General features: G+C 51.4%; 1 protein-coding gene across 1 annotated transcript; it reads left to right on the forward strand.

The window, feature by feature from the left end:
- The first annotated feature begins 1,187 nt into the window (after window positions 1–1,187).
- CEND1 (cell cycle exit and neuronal differentiation 1) lies at window positions 1,188–19,184 on the forward strand. The gene is made up of 2 exons (XM_066552924.1): window positions 1,188–1,289; window positions 10,863–19,184. Exon 2 carries the CDS (start codon window positions 11,030–11,032, stop codon window positions 11,420–11,422), a length of 393 nt encoding a protein of 130 aa, XP_066409021.1. The 5' UTR covers window positions 1,188–1,289; window positions 10,863–11,029; the 3' UTR covers window positions 11,423–19,184.
- Window positions 19,185–19,873: the final 689 nt, after the last annotated feature.

The following is a 19,873-nucleotide window of genomic DNA, read 5'->3' on the forward strand; positions in this document are numbered from 1 at the left end:
TCAGCCACAGCTAATCCTGTCTGTGCCAGCCTGTCTGAGCCCAGCTGGCTCCTGGAGCCAAGGACTACAGAAGGAATAACCTTGCTCATCCCTGCCCCAAGGGGGTGTGGGTAGCTGCATCCCAAAACAGGCCCTGGAAGCACAGCCTGTCCTAGGAGATTTAGGTTCTTGCATCCAGCCCCTCATTCTGCAGCTCTCTTCAAACACAGGCATGATTTTTCTTTGCAGTGGGATTTAAGCAACCTGAGTATTTTTTAGACATGATATGCACCTGGCTGGTTACTGGTGGGTGGTTGGTGGGTCCCAAGTAACTGATGGAGGCAGATGGGCAAGTAGCACACAGCCCAATTTGCTCTGAAATAAGGGCTAAAAGAGCTCCAGACAATACCAGAACCTGCTGAGGTTTGGGGGACAAGCAGGAAGTGACACAGGGATGGGAACCATCCCAGTACTGGTTGGAGGGGTGAGGCTGTAACAGAGAAGTATCTTTGCTTTTAGCTGGTGAGGATGAGGAGGAGGAGGAGGTGGCTGTGTCTGGCAGTGCCTGGCTGGCTGACAGCGCTCTGCAGTGGGACTGGGCTGTGTGCCCGGCTCTGGTCTGGGAAGGGGTGTCAAATCCCAGCCTGCTGGGACAAGGAGCAGTCTGGGGAGAAGGGAAGCAGAGCTGGCATAGAATTACCCCAAGGTGCAGCATTTCAGTGTCCTCCCTGCACTGTGCAGAGCTTCTCCTTGGCAAGTCAGTTTTACATTCCTTAACTCACTGTCTGGGATCATCTCAGTTGGAAATCCCTTGTCCGGGTGGGGGGAAGCTCATACTCCTATTGCCTGTGGTGTACACAGAGGCATCCCAATTTATCAGGCCGGCCTGCTCCCAGGTATTTTTCTCTGTGTGTCCTCCCCACTTTGTTGCTATGTTTCATGCAATTGCTGCAAATCCAGGCAGGATTTGAAGGAGAAACAAACGGAGCAGCAGAGGGGTCAGTGCCGCAGGGACGGCCCTGAACTGCTGAGCCAGCTCAGTCCCAAATGACAGAGGATGTAGAGATGCAGCTGGGCTGCCTTCACCACCCTGCGGCCCCCCCTCGGCACCCGGCCCCTCCAGATCCCAGCCCTTCCTTCTGGATTGGAGCGCCCTCTCCCCCCCTCCCTGCTCTCCATCGTCATGCAGTCTGCAGAGGTGCATTGTGGGAAACTCCCAAGTTTCCCCCCCACCCTCTGCCTGCCTCCCTCCCTCCTCTCTGCGCAAGAGCCAGCTCCCAAGGTGTGACTGGTCCGGCCGGAGGACAGAGGTAAGGGATGCCGCTGGGACGGGGGGCGCGGGTGGAAGGGCCGGGGCTCCCAGCTCGGGGACGTGCGGATGTCCTGCGCAGGGTGACAAAGAGAGACGGAGACGTGGAGCTACCTGCCCAAGGTGAGTGTGCACCTCCCGCAGCCGCCCGGGATGGAGGCCGGGCTGCCATGCCGGCTGCCTCTGGAGCGGGCACCCCGCAGCTTTCCCCGTGAGAGGCAAAAAGATCCTTTTTGACCCCAGACAAGGAGCGCGGTGAGGATGGCCGGCCCCGAGAGGCTCCCGTCCCGTCCCAGCTCGCACGCTTAGCTCGCTGAAGGTCAGGCAGGCACAGGAGGCGTTTCTGCACACGCACGGGTGCCTCCCGGCCGCTTCCTGCCCGCAGCTTCCCGCACGTACCTGCAGCCTCCCCGCCGCCGCCTCTGCGGGCTGTGCCGCGCAGCCCCAGCGCAGCCCTCCCTGCTCCGAGCCCGGGCCGGGCCAAGGACAGGCCCTGGATGCCGCAGAGCGCTCCGGAGGCAGGAGGGCGGCGGGCACGGGGAAGCGGAGCCGGCCATGTGCCGGAAACAGGGCTGCTGGGAGGGAGGAGGGGAAGCAGCATCCCGGGCTGAGCCCCTCCGGCCTTGGCAGGAGAGCTGCCGCACCTCCCCGGAAGGGTTTGAGCGCTTTCCCAGCTGCTTTCCCCCTCCCATCTGCATAGACAGAGGGATTTGTTTGCCTTGTGCTCTGCCTGGATGGATTTAATGACTCTGTTTAATTCTGTCAGTCGTGAGGCAGGAGGGAAGCGTGAACAGCCGGCAGCTTGGGTCAGCCGTCACCTTTTCCCAGGAAAGGGGGTTGTTTTGTTGGGCAGGGAGAATCTGATATCAATTAGGGGATGTATCCTTTGATTTGACCCTGGGCTTGTGCTGGAGAGGAACTCACAAAGGGAAATCTGCCCCCAAAAACCCGCAAAGGGAGGAAGATGTCAGAGGCAGCAGTGCCTGTTAAAACAGGGAGAATATTGCACCGAAGGGATAGGAGAGGGGTGGATACCAGCCCAGGGCTCCTGAGTCACGGTGGGTGCTTCCAGGGAGGGAATGCTTCGGGAATGTCTCAGGCTCTTCAGTCTGATGTCCCTGCTCTCTGTGCATCCACGCGCATCCCTGGGATGTGTGCTGGCAGGGACCTGTTGATTTGCTCCTGTTTATTTCTCTGTCCCTCTGGTGGCTTCTGGGGAGGTGCTAAGGAGGAAAGAAGAGGATTTTTAAAATTGAATCGAGGTCAGGCTGGCAGAACTTGGGCACTGGGACAAGAGGAGGAAACCTCCCCGCCGCAGCCCCGCTTTCCTGGGTGGGGCTTGGGCAGGATGCCGTCAGGAGAGGGAGGATGGACTATGCCGGATTAAGCTCCCTGCTCCATCTCAGGACTGACCTCCAAAAGTCTGACCTTCACAGGTTTGACCTTCAGTGTTTTCCAGCTGTCCTTTCTCAGCCACAGTGCCCAACACCAACATCTAACCCTGTGATATTGTGGTAGGGTGGGGGAAGAAATCCCAATTCTCCCCTAAAAGTGCATTTTCATCCCGCTGCATCCATCCCCTCCCCTGTCAGGCTGCTGGGATGCGGGGCTGGAGAACACCCTGGCACATTGTTCCCATCCTGGATCAGGTGTTGGGGCTGGCAGACGGGGTGGAGCTCCCTGAGCAGGGATTTCCATGCTGGAGGAGCTTTGGCCATCCTTCCCCAGATGCTTTCCAGCTTTCTGCTGGGAAGGAGAATGCCCTGGTGTTGCTGCACAAGATAAGGGATGGATTTTACCCCAGAGAGTGTGGGAGCCTCCCTGGAAGGTCACTGCCTTGTGTGGAATTGGCCCCTTGTCTGCCTGCAGTGGCTTCTTAGATTTCAGCTGCAGAGCAACAGTTTTCAGGCTGATGCCTGCAGATCCAGGGGCTGCCAGATTCCAGACCCAGCTCTGCATGTGAGGAATTGCTTCCAGAATCTTTCTGCTGGCCCCAGCTGAGCCACAAAGGGGGTGATGCCGCATCAGGCATAAGGGATGGATTTAGGATGCCCATAAACTGGGGAGGGATGTTGAATTTGCTGCTGCTTCCTGCAGTGGTTGGGGCTATTTCACTGTGTCACATATATCCCTCATCCTTTTTTGCTTGTGGATATTGAATTTGGGATGCAGGACTGGGAAGAAGATGCCTTAACAGCAAGTTCCGTCAGAAAGGGAATCAGCTTCCTGAAGCTGGGGACTGGCTTGTGGCTGCTTGGGGAGCAGCACCCCAATTTGGAAGCATCTGCCCTCTTCCCAAAGGCTTTTCCCAAGTCCTGGCAGGTCTGGGGTAAGGAGCAGGGCTTTGTGGTGGGAAGGAATGGGTGTTCACCATTTTCCAAGAGGCAGGGAATGTTTGCTGACCCTGTCACATTATCCCTGAGCTGGCACCACAGGCCCAGAGCTGAGCAGGAAACCAAGACAAGCCCCATGGCCCCAGCCAGGGTGTTGCTGGAATTGAATTTTTGGCTCTGGGAGGGCTGGAAAAACATTATAAAGAAATGAACTGAGTGTGTTTGCAAAAGTCAAAACAGGAGGAGTTGCTCAGGGTAGGGTTCAGGATGCACCCAGATCCCTGTGAGGTGTCATGGGTTAAGGCTCCAAGATTCCTGTTGCTGTGGTGTCTCCCAAAGTCTTCCCCATTATTGTTCCAGTGCTTTGATCCAGTGTCCTGACAAATAACTGAGAAGCCTTTCCTTTGTGCCCTGAATTTCTGTTTTGGGGTGAGGGACGCCCAGCCCTGCCAAGGGAGAGGCTCAAGATCTAACACCTCGTGGTTTTTGAACGGTAAAAGCGACAGTTTTGCTCTGCGACAAAAAACCAAAACTATACAGGGGAAAAGAGAAATTGATTTTGTGTCTGAGAGAAGTTCAAACCCAAGATTAAAGTGAGATTAGCACAGCAAATTGAGGTGCTCTGAACTCTGTTTTAAGAGCTTGCAGACTGTGCTGGGACCCTGAGGAGCCAGGCTTTGCAGCAGGGTATTTCCAACCCAGCCTCAGCTACATATTTCCAGATTCTGTTGAATTCTAGAAATTATTTTGCTGTAAGATGTGTCTGAGAGTGCAAGCTGTATGGGGGAGGCTGGTGGCACTTGAGGGGCCTTCCCAGGTGTGACTTCTGCTGACAGCAGGCCAGGGCCGTGCCAGCTGTGACTCAGTGCCCACCCCTAGGGAGTCAGTCGGAGCACGTGGCTGGAGACAAAATCTCCTCTCTCCCACCGCCGCTCGGCAGCGCCTGGTTTTTGCTGTCCACGTGGCTGTATACAAACAGGGATTCTTACCAGGGTGGGTTGGAGCTGTGTTTGGGGTTAAACCCCTCCAAAAGAACACAGTTTGAGCCCCTGGTAGGAGTGTGGTGTGTCTGCAATGCTGCCTCCATCTCTCAGAGAATAAAATGTCTGCCACATCCATCCCAGGAGCTCTTTGGGGACAGGATGTGTGTGGTTTGCAGAGGTGACGCTCAGCTCAGAGCTTGTCATCTGCAGAGGTTGTGGTGTAGAAAAAGACCATATATGTCCTGTTCCTGGGCTCTTTCTGGTGGGGAGACTGAAGTGCTGTGTCACCTGTGTGGGCAGCATGGCTGGGCAGCCTCCCGAGAGGACACTGGTAATGGTGTCACACCTCTGTGCAGCTGGTGGCCCACGATCTGCATCCCAGAGCCCTTCCCTTTGCAAATGGAGGGCAAAGCTGCCTTTACTGGGCTACAGGAACCTGTCCTGTTCCCTGACCTCACCTTGGTGCCAGGTACAACCCAATCTCTGAGGGTGGATGCCTTGCCCAGCCTGGAGAGAGGGGACATGGCTTGGTGGCATTGGGAGTGGGAAGGGGGGACCTGGCCATGCTCTGGGGGCTGTGGGGGTTGTGGGTACAGATTTTTGGGCACTGCCAGCACCAGCTGAACCAGTGAGGAGCACGCTGGGGCTCTGAGCAGCTGCAGGAATTGCCGCAGCCATGGAGCAGAGGCTTGGCTGGCAGATCTCTCCCCGTGGCAGCAATTTGAAGCTGCTGCCACTGCTAAAATACTTCCAACATCTGACACTCTCCATAACAAGATTCAAAGGGCTTGTTTGAGAGGGAAATGTTTAATCCAGGGATTGGGGGAGGGATGTGGGGAGTAACAAACAACAGATTGGGAAAAGGATTCATAAATATCTCATCAGAGTGAAGTGGGTCAGCAGTGTTTGCTGTGACTGGGTGCTGCTGTCTCTGAGGGTTGGATTTGGGAGGGCTGGGAAGCACAGCAGGCTCCTGTACAGTCTGTCCCTGGCTGTGCAGCACCGAGGCCGTGCAGAAGCGTCTGTGACAAGTGACTCTGCTGGCGTGGGGTTTGCGTTGCGTTGTGTCACGTTTGCCGTGCGTTGCGTCAGGAGCTGGGGGCTGACATAGCCTGGAAGGGAGCTAAAAATCCTCCTTGGGGAGCTGCTCATGGCAGCTGAGAGAACACAAGCTCCTTATGTAAAGCTGCTTTAATATTTATGGTAATATCAGAGGCGGTGCATTACCTCATCCCTCTTCGCTGCACTTCTTGGGCATGGGGAATGGCTTAGTCACTACTCTGCTGACCTTCTCCTGGGTGCTTGCTTGGCATCTCCCTGCCTTTAACACATTTGTTCCCCCAGCAGCTCAGAGAAAGGTAAAGAATTGCTGGTTTTCCCCATTGGGAATGGGGAGTTGAAGCACCAGAAATGCTGCTCAGTTGCAGGAGGGGACTGGACACAAATCCTTCCAGCCCTGACAGATCACTCCACGTGTGGCAGAGGGGACAGGCACAGACCCCTGAGGACACGTCCCAGAGGACAGAGTGGTCCAGGCTGCATTCCTTGGGGGTTAGATGAGAAGATGGAGGAGAGTGGGATTGTGAGAGTGCTGGGAAAGGAGCTCCCTCTGCTGCTCCAGAGCTACCTTTGGTGCCAGCTGCTGTTTCCTTAGGGAGGGCAAGTGTCTGTCTGTCCTGTGCATGAGGGGATGACTGCCTTTCTTCCAGACAGGCAGGAGTGATAAAGAAAGGAGGAGCAGATTAGGGGATGAGGGGGAGGATTTGAAGATTTTTCCTGCCGTCTCTGGCTCTTTCTTCACAGCATTGCTCCAGGTCAGATGTGGTCAGTAGCTGTTTCCAAGATGGATGTTTCCAACTGGAGGACACCTGGAGTGCAGGGATGGACCTTTGTTGCAGGATAAATCCTGGTACATAACCCCACTGTGCTGTTAAATCCTTCCTTGCTGCCAGTCTCAGTGTGGCAGTCGAGGACCTGATGGAAATGGGTTGCTTTTCATGACAGAGGGAAAAACCCTGGGGATGAGCTTCCCACTGCACCCCAGACCCACACCCTGGAGCAGCTCCTTGCTCTTGCAAAGTGACTGAGTTTTCCTTCCAAATGGAAGCAGCAGGGGAGGATGAGGGAATTTGGAGCTGGGATGGGTCCCTGCAGAGGGAAGGGGCCATGCTGATGGAGCTGTGCTGTGGCACAGATTTGGAGCTGGGATGGGTCCCTGCAGAGGGAAGGGGCCATGCTGATGGAGCTGTGCTGTGGCACAGATTTGGAGCTGGGATGGGTCCCTGCAGAGGGAAGGGGCCATGCTGATGGAGCTGTGCTGTGGCTCAGCTCAGCAATGACTCATCCGCTGCGCTCGGTGCAGGATTGATGCAGCTTTCATCTGTGCACGCAGGAGACAGATGAATAGATGTGTTTGGTGATTTGCTGGGATTTGAGGCAGGAAAGTGCCCTTCAGGGAGCCAAGGGAAGGTGCTCCTCTGCTGGCCTGTTGCTCCAGTGGAGGGCAGCTTGTTGCACTGGGTGAGTCTGACTGCACTGACCTTGAGAGCATCCCAGGGGAGCTGTGGCGTTTGTGTGCCAATCTTTGCAGCAGCAGCAATTTGGAAGGCTTTCCTTTTCCTTTTTCTCCTTGATCATCCCTGGTTTTATTACACCAGCTCCCTCTTTCCAGCCTGGGAAAGAGCTGGTTAGCTGCTGGCAATGAGAACCTTCCAGAAAGGGCACTGATTGTTTAACAGAAATAGCGTGGAGCAGGGAAAAGGGAGGGAATGAAGCCTGTCTCCCACAAAATCTTATTCCCAAGTGCTGGTGCCTGTGTAGGAGGCAGAGAGGGAGATGAAGGGGGAGGAATGGGTAGACAGGCAGAGACAGCAGCTGACAAGAGAAAAAGGAGGAATAAAAAGATGTGAGGAGCTATAAAGAAGAAAGCAAAGGTAGGAAAAATGTGTCATTAGAGAAAAACTTGGTGTGATGGAATGAGGGAAGAGGAGGAGACAAAGGAATAGGGGGAACCCTCACATGCAGGCTTAGTTTTTTGAAATGAGGAAAGCACTTCTTTCTTCAGTCTGGGGGAGACAGAGGTGCTTAAAGATGAGCCCATGGTCATGCCCTTGGAAGTACAGGATGGAGAGGAGTGACGATTCCCAAGGTAGGAGCTAAGAGCACATAGAAGAGGGTTAAGTACTGGGATGGAAGAGGATGTGCTGCTAAGGGTACCCAGGAGCCAGGCCAGAGGGTCTGGAGAGGTGCTGGGTGATCCTGTGGCTACTTGCAGTGATGGAAAACCACAGGCAAAAGCCCTTTATGCAGGCACTTAAGAACTGCTGATATTGATTTTTGGCTTAGTTTGGTTTCTACATCTTTTAAAACCTTTTCTAAGCTGTGTGATGGGTTTGTGTTGCTTTTAGTGGAAATGCACTTAGAATCAGGAAATTCTGTTTGTGGCAATGCAGGGCATGGCAGCAGGACAAAACTCCTGGCTCCATGGCTCCAAGCAAAACCAGCTTTTGTGCCCCCAGGAATCTGGAGCAGTGAGGGGTGTGGATAAACCTTGAGGTGCCTGGGCTGTGCAGGGTTCCCGTTTCTCAGCAAGAAGGTGAGTTTGCCCTCCCTGATTTGCACCAGCTGAGGATCTGGCACTTTGTTTTGCTGTTGCTCTACCAAAATGCTGGTAGAAATAATCCTTTTATCTCTGCTATCTGTGAGAACTGAGAAACTAATGCTGCTTTTCCTGCAGTACCCATCTGGAGGGGGAGTATCACACAAGATCACATTTTACCTCACAATCTCCATAGGCTGTACATGATTTTCCTAGGGAAAGAGCAGAAGTTTAATGCTTGGTCCATGTGCTGTAACCACACGAATGTCAGAGTGTGTGAGTGGCCCAGTTAACTGATATCAAAGTGACAAAGAAGGTAAATTAATATTTATGCCACAATTAATCTGACTCTCCCTGCTTTAACCTCTGAGCCCGTTTCAGTTGTGGGCTCCACTTACTATTTCTTTGTGTATCATTGTGCCAGATTGAAAAAAAAAAAAAAAAAAGGATAAATTGGTCCCAAACCAGAGGAGCAGAGTCCTGGGAGTGACTGTGTGCAGCCTCAGCTCTGGATTTATGTAGGACTTGTGCTGACAGAGCACTATGGATGCTCTCTGGAAGCATAGGAAAAGGTGAGGCAGGTGGTATCTACAGAAATATCACAGAATGAGCACTGAGAGGAAAATATTCTTGCACTTGGCCAGGCCCTTGTTTCCCTCCCACGCCCCAAGCCACAGCGAGGTCTGATGCTGGGGGAGCATCTGGGGTGGTGTTTGTATGGTACAGGATGCCCAAATGTCTGATACACACTCAGCAAGCTGTGAGGGAGGCACAGTTTGGGCTTTCCAAAAGGGTTTAGTTTCCCAAACTAGGGAATGCTGCAGTCAATGACAAATACAGGGTTTTATGGTCACCAAGCCTACTGCAGCGTGAGGAGCTGGGCTGGAAGATCCTTGTGTGTCCCTTCCAGCTTAGGATATTCTGTGAGAGTTGTGGAATTCCATGATTTTGGTGCTGCAACTCCCTCAGTCTGCTCTAACTGGCTGGCACTGGAGCAGCTGGTGGCCACCAAGCAATGGCTGGCAAGGGAGAGCAGGAGAGGGAGGTGTTTCCATCTTACACTTAGGAGCCATAAGGTGTTGCTCAGCTTTGCTCTAGTCCCAGACCTCTCACCTCTTTGAGATTTCCTCCTTCCTAAATGGATATGAAAGCACCATGTTTGTCAGCCTCTTTCCCAGAAGAGTCAGCAGCACAGATCATTGGTGCAGTCCTGGGACCTTGTTCCTGCCATTGGAGGAGTGATCTGCCCTCTGAGCCGCTGTGGAAGGAACCTTGGCTGGCTGAGGTTTGTGAGGAGCCTCTTCAGCTCTTGATCCAGACAATGAGCTCTGATTTCACTTAGCAGGCAGAAGGCTCCTGGCAGGTTCCTGGTAGCCCTGAAGGTCAGCAGGGAGCCAGCAGCTCGGATCCTGGTTACTCTTTATTTCCCGAGCTTGGGGCTGATGTGGTGCTGAACTGCCAGCGCCTGCTGGCAAAATGCCCAGTGCATTGTCCTCTCCTCCCATCACATGGACGTGCAGCCACAGGAGCTCCATCCTCAGCTCACCCTGCCCTGCCAGCTTTGTGGGGTGAGGTTGTTGTGGTACAAGTTTTTCATCCCCTCAAAGCCCACTTTGTCCCTTTGCTGAATTCCTGTGGTGCAGCAGTGCTGTTCACTGCTTCCACCAGTTCCCTGGGGAAGATAGCCCCAGATGGTCACCAGCATCCTGTTTGGCTCCATGGGCAAGTCCAGCAAACCCTGAAAGGAGATGACAGGAGTGACATGTCTCTATCACCAAGAGATCCAGCTCTGCAGTAAATCCATGCAATCAATTCTTTGTTTTGCACCAGCTGAGGATCTGGCACTTTGTTTTGCTGTTGCTCTACCAAAATGCTGGTAGAAATAATCCTTTTATCTCTGCTATCTGTGAGAACTGAGAAACTAATGCTGCTTTTCCTGCAGTACCCATCTGGAGGGGGAGTATCACACAAGATCACATTTTAACTGCTTCCTAGGTGGACCTTGGAATAGTGCTGCAAAAGGGGAGGGTGGAGGGTGAGACAGGCAGGAAGGATCTATGCATCTGCTTCCCCATGGAACACAGTGTTCTCTCCTTACCCAGAAGGGTTCGAAAGGGTGAGCAAAGGCAAAGTAAGGTTTATTTGGTTGGATGTTAGTTTGTCATCACTCACAAATGGCCTCACGCACACAGCCAGGATGGACTTCACTGTGGATGCCCAGAAGTGGCAGCCATAGATGACAGTCAGTCCAATTTGTTTAATGTTCCTGTTCGATATTAGGAAAAAAATCCTTCCCTGTGAGGGTGCTGAGGCCCTGGCACACACTGACCAGAGAAGCTGTGGCTGCTCCATCCCTGGAAATGTCCAAGGCCAGGCTGTACAGGGATTGGAGCCATCTGATCCAGTGGAAGGTGTCCCTGCCTGTGGCATGATCAAGGTGAGTTTTAAGGTCCCTTCCAACCCAGGCCGTTCTCTGCTTCTGTGATTGTTACAGGCACAGAGCTTGTAGCAAATGCTTTGAATGGAGTTCACAGTTCTGAAAGAAGGAGCCAACAGTTTTCCAGTCTTCCTTTCTGTCCTCCTCCATCATCTCCAGGCAGAGCAACACTGGCTTGCTCTGCCCTGTCACTCACCTCTCCTTGTTCTGCTTCCCACTCCAGGTGCTGTACCATGTCCAGGTAGGACACTGCCAGAATAACAAGCATCCCAAGACAGCCTCTCCCAGGCCTTGAGCTCGGGTGGCTTCTCTGCTTCCTGCAGCAGCTGGGTGAGGGAGAAGAGCTGGGATAGCCCCACGAATCCAGCCGCTGCCCACAGCACCCCTAGGATGGATTCCAAAGGCAACGTCCGAAGCGGAAACAAACCCGATGCCAAGGCCGCCAGCTCCGGGAAGCCGGAAAAACCCAACCCCGGGCCTGCCACGAATGCAGACAAGAAGGAGGCCCCCAAAGAGCAGCCTGCTCCTGCCACGGCCACCAAGAAGGCAGGAGGTGACGCCGCCATCGCCAACAACCACAGCAACCTGAAGCCCAGCGCCGCCGGCACGGAGACGCAGGAGGCCAGCGGGCAGTCCCCTGACTCTGACCACAAGGGAAACAGCTCCGAGGAGTCCCCAGGCAGCTTCTTCGACAACATGAAGCCCTTGATCATCGTCGGAGGAGTGGCGGTGGCTGCGCTGGCTGTGATTGTGGGAGTGGCATTCCTAGCCCGGAAAAAATGAAGACCGAGAAGGGGTGGGGATGAGAAACCCAGCCCAGCTGTACAGCTCCTTTTGAGACAAATGCATGCAGAGAAATTCTATACATAGCTATATATATAGAGAGCGAGCTAGATAGGCCAACAACAAACACCAACTGCAACTCCAGGGTCTTGTTCAAGACGACTGTGCCAGTCTGACCCGCTGTGGGTAACTCCATGCACTCAGTGTGTTCTTTCATGTAATATATCTTGGCTTATACCGCTGTGTATAGATTACAGCTTCTCCTGATCGGTGTAAATGACGGTGTCCCCTCCCCTCCCCTGCTGTCCTCCCTGGGAGACACCCCCCCCTCCCCCCCCTTGCAGTCCCGTTTTCAAGTCCAAAGTGTTCTACGTCCCATTTGGAGTCCCAATTTGTGTTTTGGTTTCTGTTTGGTTCTGTTTTAACTTGGGCTGTGGTAAAGAAGATGGAAGGGGAGTGCTAAGGCCCAGCTCTCCTGTCACGCTCGGCTGGGGGTGTTTTTCCAGCCCCCTCCCAGGACAAGGGAAGCACAGGGGCAGTGGCAGGGAAGAGGCAGCTCCCTGACCCAACAGCCACAGGCGATCCCTAATTGGTGTCTGTGCATCTGCCCCTCATCATCCCACCTTGGAACACCTGCCTGGGAAGTGCTCCGGAGGAACCAGGGCGGCTGCGGCGTGGCAGAGCCCAGTGTGAGCCTGGGATGTCACATCAGGTCACTCCTCTGGCTGAGCTGCCAGCGGGACAGTGACCAGAGGGGCTGTGCTGTGGCCCAGAGAAGTCCCATTGCAGCCTTCAGGATCCCAGGGCTCACCAGGGTCACGTGGGCAGTGTTTGGAATAGAGAGACTTTGTTTTGGATCTAGTATTTCCTAAAGTTAGGCTGGGCTTTGCAGAGTGCTGTGGGCTCAGTCCAAGCTCCCTCGAGGTTGGCTGGACTATTTGTGTTCATTTTTTTGGGCTTTGGATAAGGCCTTTCACTGGATTTTTTTCCCCCACTGAAGGCTGTGGTCTCTCAGCACATGGGATGACAGGAAAAGGGGGAGACATGAGCTGGTGTTAGGGCAGAGAGGACCTGGGACCCCATGAGAATAACACTAACCCACCTGCTTTATACCAGGGAACCCCCTTCAAGGGCACTGGAGTCTGTCCTGGGTGGATTTCTTGCCTCCCTCTTGTGACAGTAGTAGCAGGGAATTGTAACTCGTCCACACTTTGGAAATGGAAACAAATTCCCAGCCCTCAGGAGCAGCCTGATTTCATGGGTGAGTACCTTGGCTCTAAAGCCAGACCTTGTGAGGGGGAGGAGAGAGGGTGTTTAGAGCTTTGGCCAGTGCTCAGCACTAAACAGCAAGGGGTGAGGAGCTCTGCCTCTGAAAGCTTCCATTAGGCTTCTGTTGGCTGCTGCAAAACAGTGTTACAAAAACCCCTTATGTTTTGGGTTGAAGTGGGATCAGAGATTACATGAGGTCCAGTGAGAGCTTGGCAATGGCCACAGCCTATGGGCAGGGCAGGAGTGATGGATTAGAAAGGGGCTGTGACACAGCGGGGTGAGCTCTGTTACAGAGCCCATCGTGCACCTTTAACTGAGATGGATGGATGGATGGATGGATGGATGGATGGATGGATGGATGGATGGATGGATGGATGGATGGATGGATGGATGGATGGATGGATGGATGGATGGATTCAGGGGCTGCAGGGATAGAGGGGGGTGTGCATTCATTCCTCAGGTGCTGCCTATGCAGTGTCTACCTCTGGCACAGTCCCTGGATGGGATGGTGTGGGGGTATAACCTGACCTGGCAATTCTGCTCTTGGCTTGAGTCTGTCTTATTTACCTCCAAATCTGACCTGCTGAATGCACATGGTCTTGGAATGCATGGCTACTCCTGTGGTGAGCTCAGAAAATATTCCCAAAGGTGTGTGGCCTCTGGGAATGTCAGACACTATGTTCTGGTGCAGATGGAAGTTGATGCCTCCACCTTTGCCAGCAGAGAGACAGGAGCAGGTGTGTTGGGCTCACAGGAGTTTTGGAAGCAGGGCTACAGCTCCAGGTGAGATCCTGGTAGCCTAAAACACTCTTGGCATGAGCTGTGGATGTGTTCCCAGCAGCAGTGTGTCACTAATAGCCTGGGGAAGGGTTAGAAGCAGGAGGGTCCTCCTCTCCCCTCAGCAGCACAACTTTGCAGGGAAAATTTCACAGAGAATTTTGCTAACATTGCTCAGAAGGAAGAGAAGTCAACCCCTCCTGCTCTGGTTCATGTTTTGCCATGTAAGGTAGTGATTTGCAGATAGTGACTTCTGTTTTCAAGAGATGTTTCCACCTTTCCTGTCCCCTCCCTCCCTCTCAGCTCTGGCCTAGGATTGTTTTCAGCAGTGTGTGACATCAGGCACAGCATCTATCTATTCTGCCCTGACCAGCATAGATAGATCAGAGGAGGAAAGTGAAGCACCTGCTCCACTCGAGTCTCTCTCTAAAATTTTAATCTTCTAAAATTTTAGAATTTTCTTTTCTAAAATGTTTTTATTTCCTTGTCTTCACCTTTGGCAACAGAACAGGGGAAAAACAGTTCTCAGCCAATGGCCTTAACCTTTTCTCCATCTCCAAACCCTGCCTGCCCTTAGAGCACTCGCATGCAAGGCCACCAATTTCATCCAGAAACCCCACAGAGGTGGTGATGGGGTTGCAGCTCCTCATCAGGCACGGCGCTCATTCAAGCCCTCCCTGCTCGGCCAGCCTGGTATGTTCTGTTTGTCAGGGGTTTTTGAACGAGGTCTGTCCTGTTCCCAAGAGATTTCCCACTTCCTGTGATCAGTCTGCTGTAGAGGTTCAGCACCTGGAACCCACCTCTTTGGCAGTGTGGTTTGGAAAACACCTGTCTGTGTGTGTGTGTGTGCCTTGAAGCGCATTCTCTGTGTGTGTGTGTGTGTGTGTGTGTACAAACCTCTGTGTTGCATTGCTGCAGTCTGGGAGGGGGAGAGAATCCAAGCTGGAGATGCCCCTTCCTTCGTTCCCTGCATTCACACCAAGTGTCCATGATGTCTTTTCTGTGCCATTCCCACCATGCCATGCAGCTCCTGAATTCCTTTCCAGTCCTGGTTTCTCCTCAGTGCAAGGGATGTCTGGCTGGTGAAGTGCTGAGTGTGTGGTGTGCTCGGAGCCCTGAGCCCCTGCTCCCCCCAGGCAGTCCTTTGGGCTCTTTGCTTTAAAATGAGGCACTTTTAGACTCTCCTGGACTGTGCTGTAGTGCTTTTCCAAGCGTGGCTCCAGTGTTGAGCCGGGCAGATCCAGCGTAGATGCCACAGCGCGCCGCAGCCCTGACTTGCAAACAGCTCCTGTCCTGCCTTCCTGTGCCAGGCTGTGCAGTGCTTTTGTTCTGAGCCAAAACTGTCCAGCGAGCACCAGGCCGAGGGAGCAAATGCCCCTCTCTCAGCCCCAAAGCTATGGAAGCAGAAGGCTTTAATGACTGACCTCGCTGTGCTAAATAAATAGTTGTCTTTTCTCGTACTGAGCACACGCCGTTATTTGCTTGATGTCCTTCTTTGTGTGGTTTTTGTGGTATGAAGTCCTTCCAGTGACATCTCCGTGGGGAGAGTGAATTAACACTTAAAACTAATCAGAGTCTGTGCTTGGGGTTTGAAGAGATCTAGATTGCTAGTTTACTCTTTTGATCAAGTCGATAAATTAAATATTGGCAAAACTGGTTTCAGACCTTTCAGCTTATCACCAAAACTCTTGATTGAATCACTGCACCCGATCTCAATCTCTTTTTAGGGAATCATAAATTTTAGTTGAATATAAAGATGTCATTTTGCTGTCTTGGACAACACAGTAGAAGGTTTTTGCTGCTTCTATTTTAAGAGAGATGAAATGGATTATGCTTCTGCTTCCTCTTCCTACTGATTTAATACCCTGTAGATAAGTCCTGTTATTCCTAACAGTGCTGCAGCAGGATGAAAACAAATCTGGCAGCCAGGGGATTGTGCAGCAGGATTTTGGCAAGGGTAAGAATGCATTCCTGTTCGCCTGGGGCTCCCTTAAAGCACTCAACAGTCACTTGCCCTGAAGCATTTCTTAGGGGGCTGGGTGATAAACTAAACATCCATTTGTGTCTCTGATGGACTAGAGTTTGAAGGCTGAGCCATAGAATACTAAAAACAAGGGGAATTTTTCCACTGGCTTCACCATGCTTTGGCCTTTGAGTTCTTGTTGGCACCAGGGATATGATCACAGGTCATCATAAAATCATCTCAGTTGCAGATTTACTTTTCAATTGACACAAACGTTCCTTAGACTGAGCATAAGGGAAGTCTCTTCTCTGAGGCAGCCCTGCTTATACTGCCATCAGGATTTGTGTATGAACAACAGCAGTGCAACCAAAAAGCCCCTGGAGCTGGTGAGAGATGATTTATGCCTTAAAATATTCCTTACTTTTTCTGGAAATGCTACTGGGGTTTAGAATTCAGCGGCCTTCTAACTATTCTTAGAATTGGTTGAAAATAACAGTGCTGAAGATTGAAGAGGAAAATGATTCTTTGAGAAGTAAACCAAAAAAGGAAGGCAATGAAAAAAATATGTTTGAAAGGTGAAATTATTGGAATTTCAATCAGCTCCATGGAAAGCTTCAAGTTGGTGAAGATTCTGTGAGGGTGCAAGGAACAGAGCAGAGAAGTGGAGAGAAAAAGAACTATTTAATTATCTTAATAGCTTTGGTAAGGACATGCTAACTTTTATATCCTCTTCCCCCTTTTTCTTTCCTCAGGAGAAGGCAAAAATGACGAGCTCTGGTGCCATGCAAATTAACCTCTGCTAATTGCGTTTTCCAGATGATTTCCTGCTGTCTCTGAGCAATGTTAAAGGGTTAGAAAAATACCTGAACTTTTCTATAACCAACTTTGCATGATTCAGGGGAATTGCCAGGACATCAGGAGGGGCTGTGTTCTCTTTTCACGTTACGACAAGGACTGCAAATGCAGCCTGCTTGCACTTCCATCCTCCTGGTCCATCCTCCATGCTGGAGCAGGAATGCTGATTCCCTTCCCAGGCCTTGTTGTGGTGTCATTCCCTTCTGACACCACCACCTCTCCCTCCTTCCTGGGAGAGGAAGAAGCATCACATAATGTTCATGAGCTGGCTGCAGTTATGCTGCACAGGTTGGGCACTTCCCACCACAAAGAGGAATTGGCTTTGATCTGGAGCAAAACAGTTCTGTATTCCAGTAAATTCTCCCTGCAGGACATTGGAATTGGGAATATTTCCTGCTATTTACACTGGAGGTATTACGTCCGTTACTCTTCTGGGGAGAAATCTGCTGATGCTGAGGATTTGTTGGCACATTTTGAGTCTTATGAGTGACACTTGGCTGGCACCCCCAAAAAGCCTTGGAGCCTGTGCCCCTATCCAGCAACCCAGAAAGGGGGTTTAATCCACTGAATAAAGTGGGTTTATGATGACTTCTTCCTCTTCTTTTTGAGACCATCAATAACCTGATTTCCTTTTAAATTCCCTAATTCCTGGGATGTCTGTTCACACCAGATCTTCAGCTGCTGCAAACTACGGGGTTCCATTGTTTTCAGATCTGATTCATTGCTTGTTCTTTCCTCCTTCTTTGGCCACTGCACTGTATTCCCTTTTCTTTCCCTACTTTCTCCCTGGGCAGCTCTGCAGATGTGGCCTCTCCATAGCCCAAGGCTGGGCAGATTTTGAGTTGTCTAAGGCAGGTTTGGGGTGGTCCCCCAAAAATACAGGCGGTGCTGGGCCCCCCGACTGTGTCACAGCAGGGAATGTGTGAAGCTTTGATCTGCCCTCACCTTTGAGGGTCTAAGTCTGCCACAGGATTTGTGATGGATGACAAGTCCCCAGGAAGGTCCCCTCCTGTCCTTCCCTGCCAGTCAGGTGTGAGGTGTTCTGGCTGCTTGAGAGGGGCTGACATGCTGTGAGCACACACTGCCCTTGGCTGCAGCCAGAGCTCCCTCAGCCCTCTGGAGCGCCAAAAGCAGAGGGAAAAGAGAAGTTTTGAAGTTGAGGACTTGTGCTTCTGCTGGCCTGGCAGGATCAGCTGTTGTGCCAGGGGTGAGGGTGCAGGAAGTGCAAGGATTGTCTCATCTCAATGAGCTGATCAGGTGTCACTGGGTGATAGAGAACTCTGGGATATCCGGGCCTCTAAAACTCAAATTTAATTCATTTGACTATAAAAGGCCTCAAATTCCTGTGAGAGATCAGAGCCTTTGGCTTTCCAAATTCATGAGTTTGGGTCTACCTTGTGCTAGAGCTCTGCTCCCTCCTCTGGACAGTGTGTGCTCAGATATGCAGCACTCTGGGACTTGTGCCCTCTGCTCTTTGATGCTCTTCAAATCAAATAGACTTTTTCTGCTGAAAAGCATAACTTGGGTTAAACAGGCTTTGGACTGGCTGTTCCCATTTCTCTTCTGGTTGTTCCCAGCTTGCAATTCTCAAAGAGTTCCATCACTTTTCCATTCCTCAGCCCCAGTGCAGCATCCCAAGCCTGAATGCATAGGTTCTTTCTGTCTGTGTGATGATGCTGCAGCACCAAAGCTCCCACCAGGACAAGAGGAATCTTCATTCACCTTTCCAACAGTCGCATCCTGCATCATATCCCTGGTTGTGCCATGGCTGCTTCAAGCAGCCAAGCTTCTAGGGCAAGCTGATGAGAAGAAGGGTGCCACACAATTTTGTTTGGTTAAAAACCAACCAACCAACTTGGGAATAAATTGGCTTTACTGAGTTTTGAGCAGCCCTTCATAACCCTGGTGCCTTTTCCCAGGACTGTTTCAACTGAAGCCTTTAAAAATTGCAGTTTCACCTCCCCAGGAAACCAACTCTCTTCCAGTGCAGGTTGGCTATCAGTTTGTGGAGGAACTAAAATTTTAGGAAGGGAAATTGAAGGTCAGATTACAGGGGATCTTTATTTTGGTTTTGGTTTGTTTGGATTCTGTTACTTCTCCAGGGACTGAGCCAAAGCCCTCAGAAGTCAGACTGAAATGCCTGCTGTTCCTTTGGAAGCCTCAGGCACCTTTCCAACGACGCTGGTGGGTTTTGAGTCAGCTCCTGAGTGTGTTTTCCAAATGATAGGAATTTTCCAAGTGACACCTTGATTTCTTCCCTGTACAACCAGACCTGCTTGTCACTTACACATCTTTACCTGTGTTCAACATACAGGTTTGGAGTATTTTTTTGCTCTCAGAAACAATATGCTGCTAGACACATTTCCTGGAGGGAAATGGACACCTACCTACACACAAAGCTATCCAGCTAATTTATACCTTGTTGAATTTATAATCTTGTCTATGCTTCTATGGACACTTTGTATGGGCTGCAGCTCAAATCCTAAAATAGTCAAGAATTTTTTCCTTTCCCATATAGTATTCTATTTACTTTGACTTTGAAAACAAAAAAAGCGTATAAATGCAATAATGCAGGTAGACTAGAAATACTAGATTGAAAATTTAAAGTAGTTTAGCTTGTCCCATTGTGACTGACAGTGTTGTATGACACCCAACGCTGTACCCTGACATTTTCCAGGCTTTCTCCGTAGCTGAATCTAGTATTAGCTTTGGAAACCCATTGTGTGAGTGGTGGGTGGATGGGTCGGAATCGTGTGCTCTCTACACACTGTATGTTACTCACATCACAAGCTGTATGGCCACTCCATATGCTGTGAAACTGTAAATGATTCCCAAATACACCTGTAACTCTTACCAGGATTGTGAGAAATAAACTATATATAGATATATACACACACACATAGAGAGATTGTATAATTCCTCCTATGAGCATCTTCGTGTACCTGGGGGTGTGAGTGGAACCTGCTGTGCCCCCTCTGGAGGTTGTCTGGAGAAAGCTGTGGCTGCCCCATCCCTGGACATGTCCAAGGCCAGGGTTCACGGGGCTTGGAGCAACCTGGGATAGTGGAAGGTGTCCCTGCCCATGGGAGAGGTGGAACGAGGTGAGCTTTAAGTCCCCTTCCAACCCAAACCATTCTATGATTCCTGGATTTTATGTCTGTGTTTCCCAAAGGCCCGATGTTTTCTAGGTGATGCCAGTGAGAACTGTGAGAAAAGGCAGTTCCTGCCCCAAATAAACTCCAGCCTGCCCAGGGAAAGCAGGATGATTATTGTTTTTCCCAGATAGGAACTAAATTGAATCGTAGATTTACCCAGAGACACAGGGGAAACATTTCTGGTCCAAGAAGTTCCCTATCCCACAGCCTGGTCTCCAGCTTTCACCCCCAGTTCTTTTGCTGTGACCTTTTTCCTGCCAAATTTCTCCTGTTGATTTTCTGGTTTTGTTTCTGAGATGGCCTGGGAGCACCTCCCAAACAAAGCATCCCCTGAGTGATGTCTCTGGGGTCCCTGTGCACGGATTCCCTGCAGGCTCTGGAGGGGAGGAGGGTTTTGGCAGCACGTGTCACCGCACAGGGCTGGTGTTATAT

Source organism: Molothrus aeneus, chromosome 6 (genome assembly GCF_037042795.1).
Source record: "Molothrus aeneus isolate 106 chromosome 6, BPBGC_Maene_1.0, whole genome shotgun sequence".
In the NCBI taxonomy this organism is placed as follows: Eukaryota; Metazoa; Chordata; class Aves; order Passeriformes; family Icteridae; genus Molothrus; species Molothrus aeneus.